The sequence below is a fragment of the Euleptes europaea genome, chromosome 14, assembly GCF_029931775.1.
Source record: "Euleptes europaea isolate rEulEur1 chromosome 14, rEulEur1.hap1, whole genome shotgun sequence".
In the NCBI taxonomy this organism is placed as follows: domain Eukaryota; kingdom Metazoa; phylum Chordata; class Lepidosauria; order Squamata; family Sphaerodactylidae; genus Euleptes; species Euleptes europaea.
Genome location: NC_079325.1, coordinates 61,521,613 through 61,547,349, shown reverse-complemented (window position 1 = coordinate 61,547,349; position 25,737 = coordinate 61,521,613). Strand labels below are relative to the sequence as shown.

The window sequence follows — 25,737 nt, the reverse complement described above, 5'->3', positions numbered from 1 at the left end:
GAAGGCTGACATGGAAAACGGGGTGCACACGCCTCAGAGTTATGGGGAGAGACAGTTCCACCGTGACAGGATTTATGAGGCGGGTGATGGGAAATGGGCCAATGTATCTAGCACTGAGCTTATGGCAAGGTTGGGTGGAGCGCAGGTTCTTGGTGGAAAGGTATACCAGGTCACCCACTTGCAGGTCCATATTTGGGGAACGATGCTTGTCAGCCTGCGCCTTGTATTTGCGCTTGGCTCGGTCCAGGTTGCTAATCAGCCAGGGCCATGTTGTATGGAGGGTGTGAGCCCATGAGGCAATGTCGGCATCCCCCTCCCCCTCTGATCCTTCTACAGGGGTGATAGGACCGAAGTCCTGTCCATACACCGCATAAAACGGGCTGAAACCTGTGGATTGATGGACAGCATTATTGTACGCATATTCTGCAAAAGGCAACAGTTCTACCCAGTCATCTTGGTGGTAATTGACATAACAGCGCAAATAACATTTGAGTACAGCATTGACACGTTCAGTTTGACCATCCGTTTGGGGATGGTATGCACTAGACAACCCTTGTTCCACCCCCACCAATTTGAGAAAAGCTTTCCAAAACTTAGCAACGAAACTACTTCCGCGGTCGCAGATTATCTTGCGCGGAAACGAATGTAGTCTAAAGACATGTGACACGAAGAGGCGGGCCAACTTCTGAGCGGAGGGGATGCCCGCACATGGAACCAAATGTATTTGCTTAGAAAATAAGTCAGTGATAACCCATAACACAGTTTTTCCCCCGCTGAGAGGGAGATCCGTCACAAAATCCATAGCAATCACTTCCCAGGGTTTGCTGGGTATTTCAAGTGGTTGCAGTAGTCCTGGGGGTTTGCCTTGAGATCGTTTGACCGTGGCACAAACAGGACAGCTGCGAATGAAAGAGTCAATGTCAGAACGCATTCCCCCCCACCAGAACTGCCTGCGCAACAGGTGAAGGGTCTTCAGGAACCCAAAGTGTCCAGCTGTTTTTACTCCATGAGCCAAATGTAAGACTTCTTTTCGGAGCGTTTTGGGCACGTATAATTTCAAGTCTTTGTACCAACAACCTCCTCGTTCGATTACATTGGGAGGCAGGGTTTGAGCGGAGCGTTCCATTAGGCATTGTGCCCGAAGGGAATTTAAGAAAGACTCGGAGACGGGAACCCCCCCTTTTTTACGGTGGAAGCAGGAGCAGATATGGGGGTCGACGAGGGGGAAGCGCTTACGTGCGGTGGTGCGCTGACTGCAGGCGGCTTGGCGGCCAGTTGGGTTGGAGGAGTTGGCGCGTCGGCCACTGCGTGCTTCCGTTGTGGGGGCAGTGTTTGGGATCGGGTTTGTACAGCCAGCACGGGTAGGGCTTCTCTTTGAGCGGGCGTAAATAAAGAGTCTGTTGGCCGATCGAGTTTCACCGGGTACTGAGGAAGTCGGGAGAGAGCATCTGCGAGAATGTTTTGTTTTCCAGGGACATGCTTCAGGACGAAACGAAACTGAACAAAGAAATCCGCCCAACGCTGTTGTTTCGCGGACAATTTATGGGTCCCCGTGAGGGCAGCTAGATTTTTGTGATCGGTCCAGACTTCAAAGGGTACTTTAGACCCCTCCAGGAATTGTCGCCACAGAGTAAGTGCATGGTGAACGGCCGATGCTTCTTTCTCCCAAATGGGCCAGTTCAATTGGGAGTGCGCAAACTTCTTTGAGAAGTAAGCGCAAGGGTGAAGGAGACCATCTGGTCCTCTTTGGAGAAGGGCCCCTCCCATAGCCACGTCGGAGGCATCGACTTGCACAATGAACATTTGATTCGGGTCTGGGTGCCGTAGCACGGGCTCCGAAGTGAAAAGGCGTTTGAGGGCTACAAAAGCGGCCTGGCATTGAGCAGTCCACAGTATCTTAGCGGAGGGTAACGTAGCCGAGCTTCCTTTACCCTTTGTTTTCAGCAGGTCGGTGATGGGCAGCGCCACTTGGGCGAAGTTAGGGATGAACCCGCGATAGAAATTAGCAAAACCTAGAAACTGTTGTACTTGTTTGCGGTTGGAGGGAGGGGTCCAATCGAGGACGGATTGGACCTTGGCCGGGTCCATGCTAAGGCCATGGTGGGAGATTATATATCCCAAGAACATTATTTTGCTCTGATGAAATTCGCATTTAGCCAACTTTGCAAAGAGTTGGTGATTGCGCAGGCGCTGCAGAACTTCTCGGACCAGAGCGACATGCTCATCCATGGTTTTTGAATAAATAAGAATGTCATCTAAATAAACCACCACCCCGCGGTACAGTAAATTGTGGAGGATTTCGTTGATGAGTTGCATGAAGACCCCCGGGGCCCCTTTTAACCCGAAGGGCATCACAAGGAATTCAAACATTCCAAAACAGCTAGAGAAGGCAGTGAGGGGTTCGTCTCCCTCGCGGATACGGACGCGGTAGTAGGCTTCTACTAAGTCCAACTTGGAGAATATACGTCCCTCCTGCAACTGCCCCAAAATATCTGAAATCAGCGGTATAGGGTAGGCGTTGGCTTGGGTAACTGCATTGAGCTTTCGGAAGTCGATGCATAGGCGCAGGTCGCCCTCCTTTTTTCGGACGAAAAATGCGGGGGCTGAGTTGGGAGCATTCGATGGGCGAATGAACCCTCTGGCAAGGTTTTTGTCTAAAAAGTCCCGTAGTACAGTGCGCTCGGAAGTGCTCATAGAGTAAATCTTACTCTTGGTTAATGTGCAGTCCTTCACCACCTCAATTGCACAGTCAGTGGCCCGGTGGGGGGGGTAAGGCATCACATTATTTAATGTTAAAGACATCCGCAAAGTCCTGGTATACATCAGGTAGGGACGGCGGTGATGGGACATCGGAGGTTAATGCTGGAGTGGGTGGAGACAGCACCGCGACTTGCTGTCGGTGCTGATCGCATTTGGGGTTGGCAAAGGAGATAGTGTTCGTCTCCCAGTCTATACTGGGACTATGACCTTTAATCCAGTTAATTCCCAGGACCACTTCAAATCGGATAGGGGCTATGGTAAAGTCTATTTGCTCCCAGTGGGAGCCAATACCCATCGCCACCCCTGTAGTGCGATGATCAACTGGGCCCCCCTTGAAATGGCTTCCGTCCATTTGGGCAAATTGGACGGGGGCTGGTAAAGCCTCGGATTTGACTTTCAGTGCTGCAAACGTGGCCTCATTGATTAGAGTGCGACCGCAACCGGAGTCAATGAGTGCCTTAACGGGTAGTTGGGGACCACCTTTATAGTGTTGTAAAACTGCGTCCACATAAACGGTGGTTTCCACTTCCTTCACCTTGGTGGGAGCTTTCGGTTTAGCAGGAGATTCTGCAGGGGTCTGTGGAGACGCTCCACTCACAGACCGGAGCCGTTTTTTGACAAATCAAGGGGGGTTTCCAGGTTCAAAGCTGGAGGATCCCATGGGTTCTCTTCGTCAGAAGAAGGAGAGTTGTCCCCCAATGGGGCATTTGTAATCCGGGACCCGGCGGGGTCACTCGATGTAGGAAGGTTAGATGAGTCCTCAACGTGAAGTGCAGAGGGTGTGGGTCTCCCCGGTGCTGCGCTGCGGGTGGCCGCGGTGCCTCTGCGTTGAGGTCGTCCTCGAGCTCGGGTTGCCATGCTGGGGCGAAAGGGTTCAGGGCGATGTGGGCAGACTGCCGCAAAGTGGCCCAGTTCCCCACAAGTGAGGCAAGCTCCTCTTTGAAACCGTGTTTCGCGATCCTGGGGTGGACGCGCGGGCTTCCGTGGTGCCTTGGGCTGGGGTTTTTGGACGCTTTTCTCCTTGTTTCTTTGGCGGACAAGGGAAATAAAGCGCCGGCGGCTTTCCACCTCCTCGGCTAATAGAATCCAATCCTCGAGGGTGTTGGGATCACCCCGCATATACGACCAGTTCAGAATGTCAGGGTGTAAGGCTTCCCTGAAATGGTGAATAAGGGTGGCTTCGGGCCAGCCCACAATTCTGCTTGCTAGTCTCTGGAATTCATCGGCAAACTCTCGAACTGGAGTAGAGCCTTGTCTTAGTTGTAGAAGCTCCGCTTTGGCTCGTTCCCCCAGAAAGGGATCCTCAAACCTCCTCCGTAAGGCAGTCATGAAATTGTTGAGGGAACGGATAGAGCGGGATCGGGTGTCGAACTGGAGGACCATCCAGTCGGCTGCTTTACCTGTCAAAAGGGAAGCCACATAGCGAACCCGGCTGTCCTCTGTAGGGAAGAACTGTCCTTGTTCTCGCATATAGCTGTCTACCTGATGCAAGAAACAGGGCAGGGTTTCGAGAGATCCATCGTAAGTAGTTTTCAATTTGAGTTGTTTCCAAGGACCGGGCATGGGTTGGCCCGGTTGCACGGGTGCCCTGGGTGCAGGTAAAACGGGACCTCCGGGAACCAGGGGTTGAACAGGCACATTAGCGGGTGGCTGGGCTGGCACTCCCTGTTGAACCGGTACTGCGGCCCCCTGTGGAACGGGTTGTGCTGGGGTTGTCAGGGCCTGCTGTAACTGCCTGTTGTCCTGAAGCAAGCGTTCCATTAGCTCCTGGAGTTGATCTACACGGTCAGATAGCTCCCGATTCTGAGCTCGTAACAGGTGAACGTCCTCACCCGGGCCACCTGTACGATGAGGTTTGCTTGTCCGAAAACTTGTGGCCCATTGAGAACTGTCCCCATACAAGTCCTCTTCCTCAGACTCCTCGGAGTCGTGGCGTCGTTCTCCGAGGCAGCGTGCGCGTTGGGTCGTGCGCGACGGGGCAAATACCGGGGAAAACTACAGACCCAATGGAGGACCGCTCCGTCCGGAGTCTTTGGGGCGGCCGCCTGTCCGCGCCCGATCCGCAGCCAACTGCTGCTCTTTGTCCCTTGCGGCTTGAGTCTCGGCTTCCGCCTTAGCCGCTTCAGCAGCTTCCCTATCCGCGAGAGCCTGTGCGCTTTCAAGTCTCAGAGCGGCAGCTGCGGTAATGTGCGGTAAAACTTCCGTTTCCAGGAGCGTGAGTAGGGGGTCGGGATCCCCACCTAACAATGGTTGCACTCGGACCGCGACCGCAGGTGCATCGGCCCCGAACGTCGGGGTCAAACGTTGAGCCAAGGTGGCTATCGTAGTATCCTTTGTACAATCCGCAAAGAGGAGGGCTGTCTGGATAGCGATCCTTTTGGCTTCAGCTTGACAGTCAGCTGCATTGGGTACCAACGAAAAACCTGCCGGTACGGCTCCCGCCATGGTACCTTCCCCCCAGGCGACAGGACGCCTTAGAGCCGTGGATGAGAGAGTCTCACGGGCAATAAGCTTATCCAATAAACCGGTTAGTATTTGTAAGTCCTCACTTGCCAGCCGGGCATCATCCAGCAACTGATCAAAATCCTGGAGGTCTAAACAAGCATTAGTATCCTCCGACGTCAACATCCAGAGAACCCTCACTAGAGATCGCCACTGCGTCTGGACCAGTCCACTCAAGCGGCAAACCTCTGAATTAGTCCTAAAGAGTTCAGCTACTATGTCCCGTAGGAGGGTAGGATCCTCTGAGGAGGACTCCAGGGTTCCAAGAAGCAGTAGTCACGGTTCACTCGGAGAGCGCCCTCCTAGCTCCCATCCGAGTGGCAGGCGAACCCTCCAGGGCTCCAGCCTGACTAAAGAATCGATGAAGAAGAGGGATAGCTGTCATAATGTGAGCTCTTGACCCATCGAACCAGAAATCACCACAGAGACAATCAGATTCCAAGCAGATGGCTTTACTGGTCAAATAGGCAATACAGTGCATGGAAGGCAAGATGACAGCTATGGCTTGTCTTGCCCGTTATTTGGAAATATAAGGCAGAGAAACGGCGGGAGATTACAAAGCATAAACAGAGCATTATTTCCCAGGAGTGGCGTTCCCAGGCTTTGGTATGTGTAGCCGTCCTTGAGTCTGGACGGTTCAGCAGAGAAACGAAAGGAAACATCTAAACCGAGATAACAGCCTGACACCGGCTCACAATCACCTTCCCTTCCCCACAACAGATACCCTGTGAGGTAGGTGTCTGTTAGATTTTGGTAGGGCAGATTTTTAATAAACTCAGAGTCACGATGACAATCATTCCATGGGCAAGACTGCTGGAAGGGAAAGGAGCAAGTGAAGATATTAGGAAGATATTAGGCTGGATATTAGGAAAATCTTTTTACAGTAATTGTTGATGTGATCAAGGAGAATTAACTGAGTCCTTTGATTTGGTCAAGGGAGTTAGACAAGGTTGTCTCCTTGCTCCTCTTTTGTTTACTTTATACCTGAACGATATGGCAATGAACTTTTCAGAGTCCTGTCTCCCTCCAAATCTTTCAAGTCGTAGTATCCCAATCCTACCTTATGCCAATGATGCAGTTCTTCTGTCCTGCACAAGAATTGGTTTGAAAAGATCCCTACAAACTTTTTCTGAGTATTGCTCTAGGGAAGATCTTAAAATAACTCATCATAAATCCAAGATCATGATCTTCTCTAAGAGGAGAAAACGGCCTTCTTTCCACTGGGTATTAGATGGCTTTGATGTTGATCAAGTTAAGGAGTTTGTTTATCTCAGTATTCTTTTTTCTTCTAATCTACACTGGAATGTTAATCAAAAGTTGTATTCAACAAAATTAAACCTGGGGCTGAGGCTACTGTGAACTTTTTCCATACTAAAGGTGGAAAATATATTCCTGGGGGCATTCAAGTTTTTAATTTAAGGATTATTCTAATTATTCGCTTTGGTGCTGCTATTCAGATAACTGCTGTTAATGAGTCTATAAAAGACCACTGCTTCAGTTTTTATGAAAACCGTTAAATGCCCCTTGATGTGTTGCTGGTGTTACCCTTTGCTCCGAGTTTGGCCAAGTCTCTCTTGAAGCTAGGACATGGTAGTTTGCTTTTAAGCTACAACTTGTTTTTTTAGCACTAAGGGGTGCCTGGTTTATCTGAAGCATGACTCACATAGATCCTCATGGCTAAAAGTCTTTGATGAGAAACTGTCACTGATGGGCATCTCGTGTGATATGATTTCAGATCTTGGAAAAACAGAAGCTTTCGCTATAATAAAAAAGTGTATCAAAAAGATTGATTATGATAGCACATCTTTTCGTGCTCATCGCATTTGCTCTTCATTTTTTGGAATACCATCACCATGTAGTTTGCCTGCCTATACCTACTTCTTGACAATCCCTCATCTCTCTAGAGCCTTCTTTCTAGCTAGATTAAACACTATCCCGTCTATGGTTATGCAAGGCAGAATTTTGAATTTACCATACTTGGAAAGGACTTATCCATGCTCTTCTGGCTCCATCGACTCATTAGCTCATGTACTCTTGGAATGTCGTTTCTATGAGGGCCTTAGATTACAGTACACGTCTCCTATTTTAATACATAAATCCAATGCCTCTGTGTCTGATATAATGCCTTATTTATTAAGAAATAGGGATTCCAAGGCTACCTTGGCAGTGGCAAAATTTATCTCATATCCCTCAAACACTAATTTAAAACCATGTTGCTCAAGATCAATGGATCAAGGAGCTTCTAAGGGATAAAAGCAAAGGAAAGTAAGTGTTGTTCGACAGTGGAATCATCTTCTTAGGGAGGTGGTGAGCTTCCCCTCACTGGCAGTCTTTAAGCAGAGGCTGGACAAGCACTTGTCAGGGATGCTCTAGGCTGATCCTGCATTAAGCAAGGGGTTGGACTAGATGGCCTGTATGTTCCCTTCCAACTCTGTGATTCTATTATAATGTTGTTCGGATGAGTTCAGTTCCAAATTTTTGTGGCCTCCCCACAGAGAGACGACACCGTCCCTCCCTATCTGTTTAGATAGTACATGGCGGTGTGGTTGTCTGTCTGCACCATTACTTGTTTGTTGCATAGGATATCTGAGAAAGAAACCAAAGCATAATGAATTGCCCTTAGTTCAAGAAAGTTAATGTGTCATCTAGATTTATGTTCTGACCACACTCCCTGTACAGAAGACCCCTCACAGTGGGCTCCCCAGCCCACTAAGGAAGCATCTGAGGTAACTGTCTTAGTGGGCATGAAATTACCAAATTTCCATAGACCTCCACTCCAGTGTTCTTTACACCACTCTGGGTATGGAGAAACAAATGGACTGAGACTGAACCATAGGGTTGAAGACCCTTAAAAACCAATTTTGTAGTGGCCTTAGTTGTAACCTGGCAAATGGGATAACAGCCGTAGTAGAGGCCATCAGCCCCAATAATGTTTGAATACAGAGAGCAGACTGGAACCTATTCGACTGAAACTTGGTTACCATTCCCTTAATGGCCAGTAAATGGTCCAGGGGAGACTCTCCCTACAGAAGAGTCTCATCATGCACCAATAAACTGAACAACTAGGTTGCAGTTTGGACTTCTGCCAATTAACCAAAAGCCCCAACTTCTGGACGAGAGACAATATCAATTATAGATGTCCCATAACTCCTCTTGAGAAGGAGCCATACCAAACCAGTCACCTAAGTATGGGAAGATTGTGCAGCCCTTAGAAGGCAAAAAGGCAATGACTATGGCCATACACTTCGTGAAAATGCATGCAGCAGTAGCCAACCCAAAGGGGAGAACTGTATACTGAAACAGCTGGTCCCCACAATGAAACCACAAGTATCTCCTATGGTCACGGTGAATAGTGATGGGGAAATAAGCATCTTTAAGATCTAAAACTCTGAACCACCAGTTTAATAAGTGTCTTTAAGATCTAAAACTCTGAACCACCAGTTTAACTTTAACAAATGTAACACCTGAGGAAGAGAAACCATGCAAAACGTATTCAACTTTCAGAAGGCAAGAATAGGACAGAGACCCCCATCCTTTTTAGTGATAGCAAATAACCTGGAGTAAAACCCCAAGGCAGAAACATCATCAGGAACCAATTCAACTGCCCCTTCTGACACTAAATCTCCCAGAGTATCAGCAAGCCTTGAATCCAGAACAGATTCATCAGGACGTGGTAAGCTAAGTGGTGGTAAGCTTAACAATTCCAACTGATGTCCCCCCCCCCAACAATCTTTAGAACCCAGGAATCTGTGGTAATTTCTCTCCAAGCTGGGAGATGAGGGGCTAATTTGTCCTTAAAACTAGAAGGTGATGGCAGGGTACTATTATATAGTCAAAATTTTGACCTCTCTCTGGTTCTCTGGAGACTGCAGCTGTGAAGACCTGCAACTGGGCCCTGAAGACCGGCGTTTTCCCTGATTCTGTGTTGGTAAGTAAGGACGGTGTTGTCCATAGAAGGTAGAAGAGTGACCTGACTTGTGGTACCTCTGCTGCTGAAAGCGCTCTCTACATGGAAATTTCTCCCTAGAAGATTGGGAGGAAGGAGCAGTGCTGCGCAGGGATCTGGCAGTCTTCTTGTTCTTCTTCAACTGTTCTAATGTTTCATCAGTCTTAATTGAGAACAAGGAATGGCTCTCAAATGATAGGTCTTCAACTCATAGAATCATAGGACCATCTAGTCCAACCCCCTGCACAATGCAGGGAATTCACAACTACCTTCCCCCCACACACCCAGTGACCCCTACTCCATGCCCAGAAGATGGCAAAGGTGCCCTCCCTCTCATCATCTGCCTAAGGTTTTAGAATCAGCATTGCTGACAGATGGCCATCTAGCCTCTGCTTAAAAACCTCCAGGGAAGGAGAGCTTACCCCCTCCCGAGGAAGCCTGTTCCACTAAGGAACTGCTCTAACTTAGAAATTTTTTCCTAATGTCTAGGTGGAAACTCATTTGATTTTATTTCAACCCGTTGGTTCTGGTCCGACTTTCTGGGGCAACAGAAAACAACCCAGCACCATCCTGTATATAACACCCCGAAAGTACTTGAAGATGGTTATCCTATCCCCTCTCAGTCTTCTCCTCTTCAGGCTAAACATACCCAGCTCCTTCAACCTTTCCTCATAGGACTTGGTCTCCAGACCCCTCACCATCTTTGTTGCCCTCCTCTGGACACGTTTCATCTTGTCTGTGTGTGTGAAGTGCCGTCAAGTCGCAGCCGACTTATGGCGACCCCTTTTGGGGTTTTCATGGCAAGAGACTAAGAGAGGTGGTTTGCCAGTGCCTTCCTCTGCATAGCAACCCTGGTCTTCCTTGGTGGTCTCCCATCCAAATACTAACCAGGGCTGACCCTGCTTAGCTTCTGAGATCTGGCGAGATCAGACACAATACTCTAGGTGAGGTCTAACCAGAGCGGTCTATGGATTCTGGAGCAGGTCTCTGGATTCAAGGCTGTAGAACATAGCCAGGAGAAAGCCCTAATAGCTGCTGTCTTGGCTCAAGCAGTCCACTGCATGTCTGCCTGCACTCATTTGTTGTTTCGCTAATTTGGTTGCTTCTGCCATAAGCATTTTAGCTACAGTACACTTGTCCTCGGGAAGGAGCTCAATGTAAGCTGCCATCCTATCCCACAGAAACAGTTGGTATGCAGCCATGGTAGCCTGATAATTGGCTATGCGGAAATTAAGGGTATCAGCTGAGTAGACTTTTCTGCCAAGGGCATCGATCTTGCAACCATCCTTGTCAAGAGGGGCTGAATGACCCTCCTGCCTGTGCTTTGATTGCACCTCATCTGCCACCGGGGATGACAGTGCTGGATGTAAAAACAAGAAGCCACACTCCCCCTGTTGTACCTTAAACAGGTTGTCAACTATTCTAGCTGTTTTAGGGATAGAAGGTTTATCCCAAATCCTTTTTTGCCATGTCCAAGAAATCTTCCAAAACTGGGAAGGCAACCTTAACTGGTGCCTCACAGTACAGTACCGATAGAATCTTGGCCTTGGGTTTAATCTCCAGAGACTTGGCCATTCTGAGCATCTGCTGCGAAAGGAGTCTCAGATCCTCATTGGGAGATATGGGTAGACTGTCCCCCACAGCCACATCTGGTGAAGGGTCTGAAGGCAGCTCAGAACCAAGATTGGAACGGGAAGCCTGATCGTCGTGATTGGAGTCAGAAAAGCTCTCATGGAATGAAAGTGGTACCTCTGGTAGCCGTTTAGTTCTCCAGAGGGCACACTTCATGAGTTAGCAGAGGCACTGTCGGATGTGCTGTGGGAGACTCCTAGATTGATCATTCTGGGAGTTTTCAATATCCATGCCGAGGATACTTTGCCAGGACTGACCCAGAATTTTATAGTCTCTTTCACTGCCTTGGACCTCTATCAAATTGTGATGGGCCCAACACATGAAAATGGTCACACAGTAGATTTAAGTTTTTGCCCTAAGCAGCTGAGGGATGGCCTGGTTTCAGGGGAGAGATTCGACCTGCAGCATGGTCTGACCATGACCTACTTAAAGCCCAGGTGAGTGCGACTCCTGTTAAAATGGCGCGCCCACGGAGGCCGGCAAAGAAATGTTACTACTCTGCTACTGTACCATCAGGTAGCTCACAACCATCCCAACTGTTCAAGGTAGCTCAGCAACTTCTGAGGCAAAAATCTGAGCCTTTATTGTCTCAGAAAGAGATGATTAGATGTGATACTTTTGCCAAATTTTTCACTGCTAAAATATCAAGATTACACCATGATCTTGATGTAAGTTGCAACACAGTCACACCTGAAGGCCTAATACACCACCACATCTATTTATGGATCATTTTGACCCAGTTTCTGTGATGGATGTTGACAAGATCCTGGGATCAGTGAAGGCCACTCCTTGCACTCTGGACTCTTGCCCATCCTGGCTACTAAAATTATATAAGCACCACATCAACAAACATTTAGTATCTATTATAAATCAGTTACTAACTCAGGCCACCTTCCCTCATCCACTCAAAGAGGCAGTTACCTATCTGCTACTGAAAAAACCATCGCTACAGAAAGATTATGTGGCCAATTATCACCCAGTGTCTAACCTGCCCGTTCTGGGCAAAATGATTGAAAGAGCAGTAGCGGACCAACTCTAGGCCTTCTTGGATAACTCATCTGGTCTAGACTCTTTTCAGTCTGGATTATGGAACAGAGACGGCTCTGCTAGCTGTAGTTGATGATGTGCGTCTGAGTGTAGACAAAGGCCGTGCCTCTTTATTGCTCTATTGCCAGGTCTTGACCTGGCACAGCCCACTGACCGCCATGCAACGGCTCCAGACCCTCGTCTCTCCCAATGCGCCCAAGCACTGCCCGTCTCAGCATGGCGCCTCTGGAACCCGCCTAGGAGGCTGGCCAATGGGGCCAGGGCAGGAAGTGGCAGTGCCCCCCAGGAGGAGGGGCCTCAGAGGTAGAAACGTCCCTCATAAGCAGCACTTTGAATCCGCCACTCACTTGACAGGTAAGCCTCGCACAGGCTGGCATGCTGCTGGTCTGTACCGGGGGGTTGGGACTTTGCGTTTTTCTCGCTCCAGCTCCCCTCTCCGTGGGGACTGTGCATGGTTCTCGCTCCAACTCCTCTGGGGGGTGGGCTTGGTGCTATGGCTCCTCCAGCTGCCCTCTCTTGGGGGGGGGCTTCTGGGGGGGGACCACCTCTGAAGACGATCGCCATACTTTCCCCCTCCACTCTAACCATTGCCATTGTCGAGGCTCACACCTGGCCTCACTCAAGAGAGCGCCTTCGTGGAAGGCCAGGGCGAGGTAGCCTCTCATCCCTCTCTGTTTTCCTTTTCAGTTGCGGGCACAGTTCTGGCCAGCCTGGGGGCTCGCCGCCACCTCCATGCCGCTCTGCCTCTCCATCACCGCTGATGCCCCCACCCTGGGCAGCCACCACTCACGCTACCCTCGCCCTCAGCAGTCCTCTGGCCTCTACAGACAGCCTTCTGATGATGCTGGCAATGCGCACCACATCCACGGGCCAGGACCACCACCATGCCGTTGGAGCTAAACCCCTGGGCGACCGCCATGCTGCCCAGGGGTCGGCTGCCCATCTCCCCCCAGACCCGTCTTTCTCGCTGCAGGTTCCTCTGACGGCCAACCGCCCGCCTTCACCAACCCACACACACATTTTCACAAGGACAGAAGCAGTTCGCCGAGGGAGCACTACCTTTGCCTCCAAGCACCGTGGTGGATCTCTGACCCCCTGGCCCCACCCAACACCCAGTCTGACACCTGGAACTCCACCCCTGCCCTCTCACCTGCCACTCTCCAACTCTGGTTAAAATAAAGTTGTGGCTGTTACTCTGGCCGCCTGCAGAGTGCTTGGGGAAGGGGACGGGAGGGTCTGGCTGCCTTGGTGCATGCGGCCCAGCCAAGGGGTCCAGCATCACCCTGGGGATGGCCTCTTCACTCTTGGAACTCAGTCCCCATCAACTGGGGGGGGAGGCGAGGGAGCAAAGGCTATCATATACCTTTGACTAAAGAACGGTACACTCCTATCTGGAATGGTCGTCCTCTTCCACTGAGTGCGCAGCTTCAGGAGGAACGCACATGGAGCGGTGAGGGAGGTAGGGGACACCCGCCTAGCCAGCCAGATCAGCCAAATCAATCCTGGCGATCAATGGGGTGAAAGATGTCGCAGCCAGATCGCCCTCACATCCGAGGGAGCAAAGACCATGTGGTGGGTGGGAGCCCCTGTCAAGAGGGCGGAGGGTGGAACTGGGGCGGGGGACGATCAGCACTGCAATGAGCCTTGATGGAGTGGGTCACTACTGCTGAGAGACTGCGGCTGCCGTGAGCCTCTGCGGCCGCCTCATTTGCATGGCCAATGATAGCGGCCTCTGGCTGGCCATATGTGCCCACCCACGCATCCGGGGCACGCTGAACACACACCCAAGCTATTGTCTATGTCCTATTGCCCCTTCACCCGGGCCCACCCTATGTTTGGCGGCCCTCCCGTGCTAGCCATCCTGACACCTCCACCCAATAGAAGGCAGTCGGCTGCAGCTCCTTTGCCACGGCCACTCATATTATAACTGCAAGTGGCCTCCTTGGCTATTGCACAGCCACGGAAACACGCATCTATTCAGGTCGCATTAGACCTTGGCGGTGGGGTCTGATTGCCAAGTGATGGCGTAGAGCCAACCCTGGAACCCAAATATTTGCTGTCAACCAATGTGGCACGCCCAAGCTCCGCAGCCATGCTCGCAGACCCACCATTAATCCCATGACGTCGCCAACCCAACGTTCCACCCCCACTCGCACCCCCACCCCCACAATCAGCTCTCCTAATGTGGAGGGCGCCCCTTGCATGGTTAACAACAGAGAAGCAGCTGTCATCTGTACAGGGGGGGGGTTAGGCAACGCCCCCGCACCCTCCACAGCTTTTCTCCTGTCTCCATCAGCATCGCTTCCACCGAGGCTCTTCACCCTCGCCCAGTGCATACTCACATGTGCATGCTCAGGGAAGACACTCTAGGGCCAAGGCATTACTGTATTCCGCTGTCTAGGTGACCTGTCATTCATGCCCCCTCCCTCATGCTCCACACCTGGCCTTAGGAGAAGAGCACCGAGCGTCATGGGGCCGGCTGCATGGCAGGGGATGGAGGGAGAGGCAGAGCGGTGGGGCCTGAGGCATCACTAACGGCAGGGTGGTCGCCCCCTGCACAGGCACCCGGCTGCCTGGGAGCCGAGACAGGAGCCGACGATCGGCCTCTCCCATCCGTCATCATGTGCTCTGCCGCAGCCTTCCCCATCCTTCCACAGACAAGCACTGGCCACTATTTCCCCCATCTGCAACCTAGGCCAAGCGACGAAACGCAACTGACGGCCTCCCGAGGCACGGACTGTCAGTGGCTCTCTGGGTGGGTGTCAGGAGTTGGAGGCCGTGCTTTCGTGGCAGTGGAGCTGCTGTGGGGTGGGGGCCGCCCCGCCACTCATGCTGGCCCTGGCCACACTAGGCCCTATTTTGTTGCCGTGAAGACGCTGGACAGCGCCTGGGACGTTTCTCTTGGAAGAATGCGCTTCAGCTGCTGGCCAGCTCCAACTGTGGCCCCATTGTGTGAGGAAAGGTGGAGAGGGCTTGGCCTGGCATCACAGTGCTGGCAGCTCCAGGTCATCCCTGTGGCAATTTGCATGGAGCCGCTGCTGTCCTGTGGTGGGACACAGCTGGCAGGCACCGCCTCCTGGTGCAAGCGGCGTCTGCAGGGGGGGCTGTGTTGCCCCCCTTGCCTTGCACCCCCATATTCCCCAGCAGTGTGGCCACCATGACCTTTTGGGCTGCCGTGTCCACACAGGTGGCTGCCTCACTGATTAATCAGCCTCCTAGGGTCTGGCTGTCTTCTGAGCTTGGACATCCCACACTAAAGCAGCTTGGGCTGCATGGGGCCTTACACAGCCACGGGAACAGCCATCTGTACAGATGTGGCCGAGGACAGCATGGAGCAGCTGTGGCCATCGGCACTTTACCACCCCACCCAGCACCATGGCCGGATTCCCTCAGTTCTCCTATGTCTTCACCATCCCCCTCCTGGGTGTTCTCCACCTCCACAGGGCCAGGTGCCTCCCACAAAAGATGCTCTGGCAGAAGGCTGCGGCTCTGGACTCATCACTTGGTGGCAGAGGAGGGGAGGCAGGTAGGGACACCCAGGGCATACATGGCACTCCCAGACCACTGGGAGGGATGTGGCCACCCGTGGAAGGGGCCCTTCTTGTCCCATCTCCACAGCGGCCTGTGCTTGGTGGCTATACTCTTGTGAGGCTCAGATTCTGTGGCTGGCCAGCTCCGACGGTGGCCGCAGAGCAAGAAGGGAGGCACAGAGGGCATGGGTCGACATCGCTGAACTGGCAGCTCCTAGACATCTCCGTGGACATTTGCATGGAGATGCCACAGTCCTTTTCTGCTCGCTCGTGGCCAGCCATTCCCTCCTGGTGCTACCGCTGCCAGTGGGAGAGGCCCCCGAGCCGCAGACCCGAGTCCCCGAGGACTCAGTCCACCATGACATGTTGGTGTGCCATTCCCACACAGATGGCTCCTCCGCTGCTCATCCAAGCCTCATTGGGTCTGGTTCTCTTCCGAGCTCAGGCTGTGCCCCGCGGCGTTCCTACGCCCCCGCCCCCCCACTCCTTGGCCTCTACCTTCTTTTGTAACTTTTCCCTTTTTTTTTGGTGCTGTGTGCTGCCACGAAGCCCTCTAGGAAGCCTCCTGGCTGCGCCACTTCTGTGCTGCGCCCCACCTGCAGCCTCAGGAATGGGCTATAACTGATTTTGAACAGATGTTTACTAAATCACAAGACCACATGTTAACAAAAGTATACCGGTTATTATTGATTCTGGAAACAGCCTCAGAACAGGGCAAGACACGCATGATCATATGGGTGCAGAATCTTGGAGAGATTATCCCAATGCAAACCTGGGAAAGACTATGGATGACTAATTTGAAATTCTCAGTGGCGAGAGAAAATTGGTATAAGATGTTTTACAGATGGTATTTCACATCAAAAGACTTGCAAAAGATTTATAAATCTAACCAATCAAACTGTTGGAAGTGCTCAGAAACAGAAGGAACTTTCTTTCACCAATGATGGATATGTACAGGGTTCTTCAAGTCCTTGAGTTCCTTGGGGGTGAAGGGTGTGGTCATATTCCCCCACCGAAGCAGATCATTCTCTCTGGGGACATCGCTGGCTGCTGCCGCCATTTTGTGAATGGGGCCGGAGAGAGTAGCAGCAGACAACAACGAAGGAGAGACTTAAGAGAAAAGGAAAAGAAGGCTCTTTTTTTAGACAGAAGGCAGTAGACAAAGAAGGAGTAAAAAAACAGAGAAAAGGCAGGATCCTAACACTGATCTCAAAGAAATGTTCAGCAGAGCTCTGCTAGTAGCGTGCTCTCCCCAGCAAGGCAGGAGGGAAACTGGAAGCTATAGGCCAAGGGCGCACAAGGATGTAAGTCCATTAAAGATGCAAAAGGATAAGGCTGGCTTCTAGGTCCCTTTTGAGCCACCAAGCTCCCTTCTTCAGTTGATTGAGAAATAAGACAGTCATACGAGCATTGTGTGTGTTCTTATTCATAAGAACGGTGTTCATAAGTTGTACAATTACAGGCACTCAATGCCAAGAGCCATTTTAACAGAGTTACTGCTCGTAGCCTTTCTGTCAGCTGATTGCTAGAATGTCTTGTGGTTATTTCCCTATGGTATTTCGAATGTTCTGTATTGTTCTAATTTGTATCTGTCCCTTTAAGTGCCATTACATTTGGTGCCTTGTTAATTTCGTGGGACTTATATGACAGCTGGAATTGCATGCCTTTTTTGTACATGCTGCACTATTTCTACTTAATATTTGTCCTCTTTACGCCATTACATTTGGCTTCTTGTTATTCTTTGGGATTTAAACTTATACAACAGCTGCATTTGTATGTTGCTGCTCATACCTTTTGTTATTCTTACACATGTATATGACTTTATATTAGCATAGTACATTTAATCAACTGCCACCGTGCTGTGTTTTCTTTTTTGATACGCTTCCTGGTAGTAGCAGGAGATCTCCTGCTATTACAACTGATCTCCAGCCGATAGAGATCAGAACGCCTGGAGAAAATGGTCGCTTTGGCAATCTAACTCTATGGCACTGAAGTCCCTCCCCTCCCCAAACCCTGCCCTCCTCAGGCTTCACCTCAAAAATCTCCCACCAGTGGTGAAGAGGGACCTGGCAATGGTACAGTACGTGCCTACTCCAGAGTCCTCCCAAAGCCTCTTTACAGGTTTCCTCGTGTTCCCAGCAAAAGTCTACTCCAACAAATGGGAACCCTCCTTCTTCCCACAAACCCTGCAAACCAGTGAGGGGAGGGGAGAGATTAAAACCATTTGGTCCTTTTGAGGCTCAACAGTCTCACCTGCACCTCATCTTTTGCCTATTAGGTTGCCTTCCTTAGCTCACTAACGGCTTTATTGCCCCAAGCTCTGCAGCTTACAGTTCAGAAGGAATTGAGAAGCAAGTGGGAGGGAGAATTCTCTTTCGTTTGAATAGACTACCTGTAAAGGCAGTTTGTGTTTAACTTCTAAACATTCACAGAGTACAAAAAGCACATTCATGAAGTAAATTAAAAAATTATTACAAAAATCCCAGGGATGAAATATCATTTCAACACACTAATAGTTTGATATCATCGGCACGCTTGGCCACCACACTACTCACCCCCAGTTCCAGATCATTTGTGAACAAATTAAATAGCACAGGCTGCAAGGACCTTGCTGCTTGCTTCTCTCTGCTGTGAGAGCTGTCTGGTTTTTTTTTGGGGGGGGGGTACTCTCTGCTTTTTGGGTTTAACCAATTTTTAATCCATAAAAGGACCTGTTCTCTTATTCCCTGACTTCTAAGATCACTCAGGAATATTTGGTGGGACCCTATCAAAAGCCTTTTAGAAGCCCAAATCTATTAGGTGTACCAGATCAACCTGACCCACAAGCTTGTTAACCTTCTCAAAGAACTCCAGAAGGTGGGTGAAGCAGAGTTTTTCTTTACAGAAGCCAGGCTGACTTTCCCTCAGCAGGCTTTGCTCCTCTGTGTGCTTAATAATTCTATCTAATGTATCCAGAACAGATGATAGGGTAACTGGCCTGTAAGTTCCTAGATCCCCACTGGATCTCTTCTTTTGTTATTTTCTAGTCTTCCAATAAAGAGGCCAATTTTTCAGTAACAAGTTGCAAATGTTGGTTAGTAGATGAACGGTTTCAGATAGAAGTTCCTTAATTCCCCCCCCCCCCCGCCATATGCCATGTGGACCCAGATGCTGAGCAGTTTTTAATTTTCATATAATCATAGAGTTGGAAGGGACCACCAGGGTCATCTAGTCCAACCCTGCACGATGCAGGAAATTCACAACTACCTATCTCAGCAGTCCTTCAACTTCCTCACTCATCAACTTGGTTTGACTCAAACAGCTGCGCTGCTTGTGGGTCCATGCCCCACATGGGTGTTAGCCCTGGGTGCAATCTGAAGAAAGCTACAATGCCCTCAACTCAGTTATGCCATCGGTCTTCCTTAACCAATCATTGCATTCCTTTTGTCATCCAATGACCCAGCTGCCTCCCTGTCTGGTTTCCTGCTCTTGATATATTCGAAGAAATGTTTATTTTTTCATAATGTTTTTGGCCATCTGCTCTTCAAATTCTCTTTTTGATTGTATTATTGTGCATTTTGTCAGAGCCTGTGGTCCTTTCTTATTTGGGTATACCTTTCACGTTTTAAACAAAACTATTCCTGCTTTTTATGGCTTTTGACTTGGACAGTTAACAGTGCAAGCATCCTTTTGCACTCAGTGGGACCTTTCCCAATCTGAGGTTTATCTGGGCCTCAATTAGTATGGTTTTAAATAGGTTCCAAGCATCTTGATTCTCCTGGATCTCCCTTTCAAGTCCCTTCTGACTAGTCCATTTTTGCTAAGTTCCCCCTTTCGGAACCAAAAAGGATAACCTTACTGGGGGGATGGGAACACTACATCAAAATTTGTGTACAATCATGTACAACTAATGGAAGATGAGAGACCAGTTCAAACTATTTAGAGACATAAAAGGAAGTTCTCATTTAATTACCTGCAACAAGTTCAAGTTTCTCTCCAGGATCTCCTTCTGAGTAGAGCTTTGGATGGCACCGGTATCCAATTTGACTGATGAGACTTGCCGGGAGAGCAACCAAGTCTCGCCGAATGAGGACACAGGAGCGGCTCTCCAGCGGCACCTGCTCTGGTTTCTCTGGAGGCCCTTGGAATGAAGCACAGACAAGGAGCAGGAGCATTAAAGCAACGTGGTATCTTGTGAGAACCTGCTATTCTCAGACCCCTGCTCTGAAGACAGAGTTGGCAGTCAGGAGACTGGGGAAGGGAACCTCTCCTGCAGCTGGCTACAAACTACTCTTGGCCTATGAAGGACACAGCTGGCAACATGCAGGACCAGGGCTCCTTAAACTTCAAAGGCTTGCATGGGCACCATGCTGCTGATGGGGTATGTGTAACTGAAGCAGGATAACCTGACTGGACACAGGAGGAAGGATAATAAGCCAAGGGATCCCAGAAGAAGCATCAGGACCTTCTTTGTGGTAGATCAGCATCATGACAGGTTAATTCTGATGCAAAGGAATTCACATGAAGTGATATAAAAGAGAAGTACAACAAAAAATCTTTCATGCAGGAAAGATTTTAGAACAAGAGTGGGTGCTTGGAGCCTTCTGGAGAGGGGATTCTGACTGGTTCTGTGAGTTCTTTTGTCTAGTGTGTTGCTGAGTGAGGAGGGCCTGTTTGCCTGGGGTTGATTGATGGCCCCACCCTCTGCTGTGGCTGTTGAGAGGTGGGGGGGCTGTGAGCAACTGAATTGCTCGGCTCCTCCCCACCTGGGGATTGGCCTGGGGACCCAGGAAATTTGTTGTGCTTGTTACTCCTTTTGGCTTAGGTAGACATTTGGTCAGGTCTGTAAGTTTCTGGTTAGATCACCGCACCAAGGTATTTCTAGGGTGAAAGAATCCACTTGTAAGTTGATGATGAATGCTCACAGACCATTTCCAGTCACCTGCAGAAAGTGTGCCGTTTGTTTTCCTCCCTGAGGACAAGATGGACTTCACCTGTCACAAGTGTAAGTTAATAGGGCTCTTAGAGGAGGAGGTTTGGAGCTTGGAGGAAAGGACTCCTACTCTTCATGAGATCAAGGAATGGTAGTATTTTATTAAGAGAAGCCTTGATGCCCTGCATAGGGAAGGGAAGACCAGTCACAGCATCAACAGTGTGGTTGCCTTCCCTAATGAGACTCCTCAGAGCAGTACCGCATGACCCCAAAGGCGTCAAGAGAGATGGCACTAAGTTACATTAGAACTGAGGAATCAATTAGACTTCTGGTGGCTGAGCTGATCCCGGCGCTTGTCTCTTGAGAGAGCTCTCAAGAGAATCCAAGATACGCTTTAATTGGAGTGATTTATTTCACTCCAACCCAGTCCTAATTAGTGGATTGGGATACAGGAATTCCTCTGCAGCCTGAAGATAGCAGTTTGACGCCCATACTCTCCGAGGGAGTTTTTTTAAGTCCCCCGGAGGTGTGGAGACTGTCCTGCTTGGCGTTGAGGGGAGAAAGCATCGCCGTGAGCATTTTCTTTGGCGTCTGGCCAGGATCTCCACCACCTATTACCAACTTATCAACTAATTAACGAACAAATACCTCACTATCTGAAGTCTATGTGAGTAACAAGAATACTTTCGCTTTTACCAGGAATAGAAGAGCAGCCTGGCTGTTAGAAATAATTGGGAACTCCGCATTCTCCCCCCCCCCCAATCAAAAAACTGACTGGCTGAGATAAGACATTGGATAAAGCAGTAATTAAGTTATAAATTTGGGTAGACTAAACAATTGACTTTTTGATGGACGTCACAAATACCAATTGGACTCTGTGATGTTTGAGGGGAAAGGAGCACTAACCCCCCCCCTTTGTCACAATACCTTTTCCGGGTTAGGAAGATGAACCTGCCACATACTCAAAATTGAAATGCCTGTTGACTCTGCAGAAGGGAAGAACAGAACTACGCATGACCAGAAACTTCCCCAATAAAAGGCTTATCCTAAAAACTACAAAAAGGGGAAGACGGAAGGTCCGTGGCTGCATCATTTCTGGCTGACTTCCTGTGATTGTTGACCTAGAGCGGCCAGCAAAAAACTCGTTGGTATTTTAAACTTTGAAGAAAATCACAGTGATTGTGCTTGATAAAAGTTAACAGTTTACCCACACCCTGGAGAAAATGGAAAAAATCCAAGATCTGTTTGCCCAGCAGTATGAGGCTTCTGCTAGATAGTATGAACAAATGTTAAAAAAACAGAAGCAGATGGCAAAGCAGATGGCATGGATGGCTGTTACAATGAATGTTGATATCCAGTTACCTGCCCAAAAAATAAATGAGGAAGACCTTAAAGGTTCTATAGAATTGCCACTTGATGACAATAAAGAAGAAAGACAGAGGAAATACTCGGATGAAATGGGAAATTTCAATAAGCAAAGTGCGATAATCCTGCTACCAACAATGGATTTGACAGTGAAGGACTTGGATTTGTGTCTCTATAACCTGCCTGAGGAAATCTTTAACTTATGCTTGGAGGACCTAATAAGCAAGAAAATTGGAGCTGACAAGATTCCTTTACTTGAACGTGGGATGGAACAGACTACAACCTGGATCTACTATGAAGACCATCTGTATGCAGAAGATTCAATAATGACCTCCAAGGATGATTTCCGATGCCTATTGCTATTGGAGGCAAGAAGGAAACGCTGGAAATTCCAAGCAAAGAGACTAATATAAAAGAGTTGGGTCTTCCTTGGTGATATGATTAAAGGGAAGTTAAAGGGACTGGTTTAAATGGAAAGAGAATCATAATTGATATTGATTTATTAGAATATTATTGCTTAAAATAAAGAATGGGCGAACCTTGCTGGAAATTATATACATAAAACAACTATTCTTTTAATGAATGGAAAGAGATGTTGGGTAATTCTTTTTATTATTATATAGGGGGTAAGGAGGCGTGGAGAACTTATTGTGAAAATTATTTTCTGATGGATCAACTTAAAGGATAAATTTTGATTTAATCCCGTGTATATATTTTGTATAATGGCTAATTAGGATACCATAAGATTTGTATTAGATAAAACAGGAAAAGGATGACTTTTTATATAGATGGGGATTATGGTGTTAGCAAAAGTAATTACAATTTATTTTCGGTCGGAAGAAAGTGAAGGGGGAGTCATTTATATTTGTATTAAAAATTTTATTAGACTTTAATTTACATTTATTGATTTTTATAACTGAGTAGTGACACACGTATGAGGCATTAAATGAGAAAATAATAAAAATTCTTTTTAAAAAAAGAAACAGCAACGTTCAGCAACCAAAAGAATGTTTGTCTTCCAAGAGGTTCTGCCGCCGAGCTGAAAGTTACCATCCTTCAACCCAAGAACTTCAAAGGGAGACTGCAGCGTGAAATTGCCGAACTAGAATTATTCACAAATTTGAGCTTATTCTTTTCGGTCTCCGTTGCGACCAGAGTTTTCTCTCTCACACACTGTAGGAGTTGCAGTTGGGGCCTCCGTGCTTATCTCTATACATTGGAGCAGGGCACACAAAATGTCACAGACTGGACATACTGGATTTTGCAACCGTTTACATTTCCCCTCCCCTCACTTAACACCTTGAACTGAGAGAGCTCTAGTCTATGAAAGCATGTGCCACAATAAATCTGCTTGTCTTTGAAACGCCAAAAATAAATAAATAAATAAATAAATAAATAAAAAGGAATCAATTCCAGGCCCTTGCTGTGGCGACAGAGAAGGAAACACTACCAATGGAAGAATCACCAACACAAGAAATAGGAAAGTGTTATTCATGGTTGACACCCTGCTGAGGAGTATGAAATGTCATGTGACCAGGTCTGACCCCATGGCTCCAGAGGTGTGTTTCTTGCCAGGGGTGAAAATATTGTAGATCGGATACCAAAATTGATCAAAACCTATGGATCATTACCCATTTGTGATGGTCCATGTGGGAACCAACGACAGCCGTGAACACCACCGAAAACATTAAGGCTGACTATGGAGGTCTTGAGAGGAAGGTGAAGGAAATGGGGGCACCGCTGGTGTTCTCTTTGATCCTTCCTATCAGAGGAAGGGGAATGCATTGGGAACAGAAGATAATGGAGGTGAAACACTGGCTGCATTGGTGGTGCCAGCAGAAGCTATTTGGATTCTGGGACCATGGACTAGGTTTTCTGGACAGCGACCTACTAGCTCGCAATGGACTTCACCTTTCAAGATGCAATTCAACGAGGATAAGTGCCGAGTTCTACATTCTGGATGGGGGATACACTTCTGGGTATCAGTGTGTGTGAATAGAATCTTGGGGTATGGGTGGACTGTAAGTTAAATATGAGCAGCCAGTGACAAAAAAGGCTAATGCAATCTTGGGGTGCATCAACAGAGGCATAACATCCAAATTGCGAGATGTCATAGTTCTGTTGTACACTGCATTGGTCAAGCCACACCTGGAGTACTGTGTGCAGTTCTGGAGGCCTAACTTCAAAAAGGATGTGGACAGAATGGAGCAGGTGCAGAAAACAGTGATGAGGATGATCAGGGCAGCTGTGGCAGCTGGGCTGAGAGACACAGCAGGAACTTAGAGAAAGGTCAGTGCAAGTTTTTTTTAAGTTTTTTTCCCCTCGGTGGCTGGGGAGCAGTAGCTGAGGTTGTGTGTGAGAATGAGTGGGTGGCTGGAGTCTGCTGGAGTGGTGTTTCTGAGTGGTTCTCTTTGTTCTTTTATCTAGCTGTTGTTGAGTCAGGAAGGGCTGGTGTGGCTGAAGTTAATTGCTCTGCTGCTGGCGGTTGAGGGATGGGGCTGAGAGTATTTAAGAAGGCTCCTCTTGGCAAAGGCGCAAGCTCTTGCCCTGGGGGTCTTAGCTTGGGGGGGTCTTAGGCTGGGGGCCCTGTAAGCAGCTGACAAGTTTCTACATTTTATATCTGTTGAGTGTTTTTGCTTCTCAAGCACGGAGTCTTGAGAGGCTTGTCCCAGTCTCTGACATGTTACAGCACATAAACCATAGTATTCTGTTGCACATTGGCAGAATTATTCATTATAAAACTAAAAAGCTACACATAAAAGACTGAACAGTTATATAACTGAAGGTTTAAACAGAAGGAATAAAAGCTTCTGGTTTCATTGAGCTTATGTGTGTGAAATACTCATGCCATCTGCTTGCCATCTGTTAGGAGAAATATTTCTTCACACTTTCAGTAAAGAACTCCTATTCCTTTTTCAAGGTTCTCAGTGCAGAGTTTTTACCTTTTCAAAGCAGCCTTTCAAGGTAATCTTTAAAGTAAAGTGCTCAACTACCTTTTTTAATGTAGGAGCACAAAAGACTCCTAATGTCTTATCAGTTATGAACTGTCTTACTGCCCTCATCAAAGATATTAAATGCCTTATTGCCCTACCAAGGACATTGCATATTTTCTCCCTACAAACCACAAGGCTATGTATTGCAAAATAAGCATATAATTGTGTTTTGTGATTTAAGTGTGTAAACATTATACTGTTGATTCACAAATGAATGTAACATATGCGTCTTGTGCTGGAGATGAGAATGATGTTAAAGTTGAGTATATAGAGTGAGTACAAAGCTTAAAAACGTATAGTTTATAGTTTAGTGAAAATGACTAAGAGGATGTGGATGTCCAAATATGGTCTTATGAGTGGAATAACTTAGTACACTAAATGATGTAATTTAGCATGTGCCTACTGCAAGGTTACTGCAGGGTTAAAAACCTTCTAGATAACAAATATGCAGGATCTTTACTGCTTCCTTTTCAAGGAGCTTGTAACAGTATAAATACAGGCACAGTGAGACTAGTATTTGAAATCTCTCTAAGAGGGTCTCGAAGAAAGGCTACTGGTATGTATGGTTGTGAATTATTATTCCAGATATTGTGAATTAGATACTTTAAACTTAATCAGATTTATTTGACTATATTTAAAATGGATTTTAAAACTGAATAGTATGTAATACTTGTTTGCTTTTACTGCATACATTGTAACAGAATACATTGTCACTGCATACATTGTAACAGAGTGTGAAGACCTTGTAATTTGCATTTACACATTTTTACTGGAAGTACCGGTATATCAAAAAAGACTTGCTTTTAACAAAGTAAGTAAAGTCCTGCTTTGGTGACTGGCTGAATAAGATAACAGATCACTTCTCAGGAAGTGGTCCTTTCTAAGAGCCTAGTCACTTCAAAAAGCTTTAGTCTGTTTGTCAGGGGAGCTATCAGGGAAGTGCAGGAAATTAACTGAATAGCTTCAGCAATGGATCACAGCAGTATGGATAGTGAGGGAGCTGAGGCAGTAACATGCAAGGGCTGTGGCATGATTGTATTCTTACCTGTG

General features: G+C 48.1%; 1 protein-coding gene across 1 annotated transcript in view; it reads right to left on the bottom strand.

Moving 5' to 3' along the window:
• NACC2 (NACC family member 2) overlaps positions 1 to 25,737 on the bottom strand; it is a 52,525-nt gene that overhangs the window by 16,837 nt on the left and 9,951 nt on the right. The window contains exon 2 of the mRNA XM_056860540.1: positions 19,370 to 19,537. Within this exon, the coding sequence (XP_056716518.1) occupies positions 19,370 to 19,537 (168 nt within the window). The remainder of the gene's footprint in view (positions 1 to 19,369; positions 19,538 to 25,737) is intronic.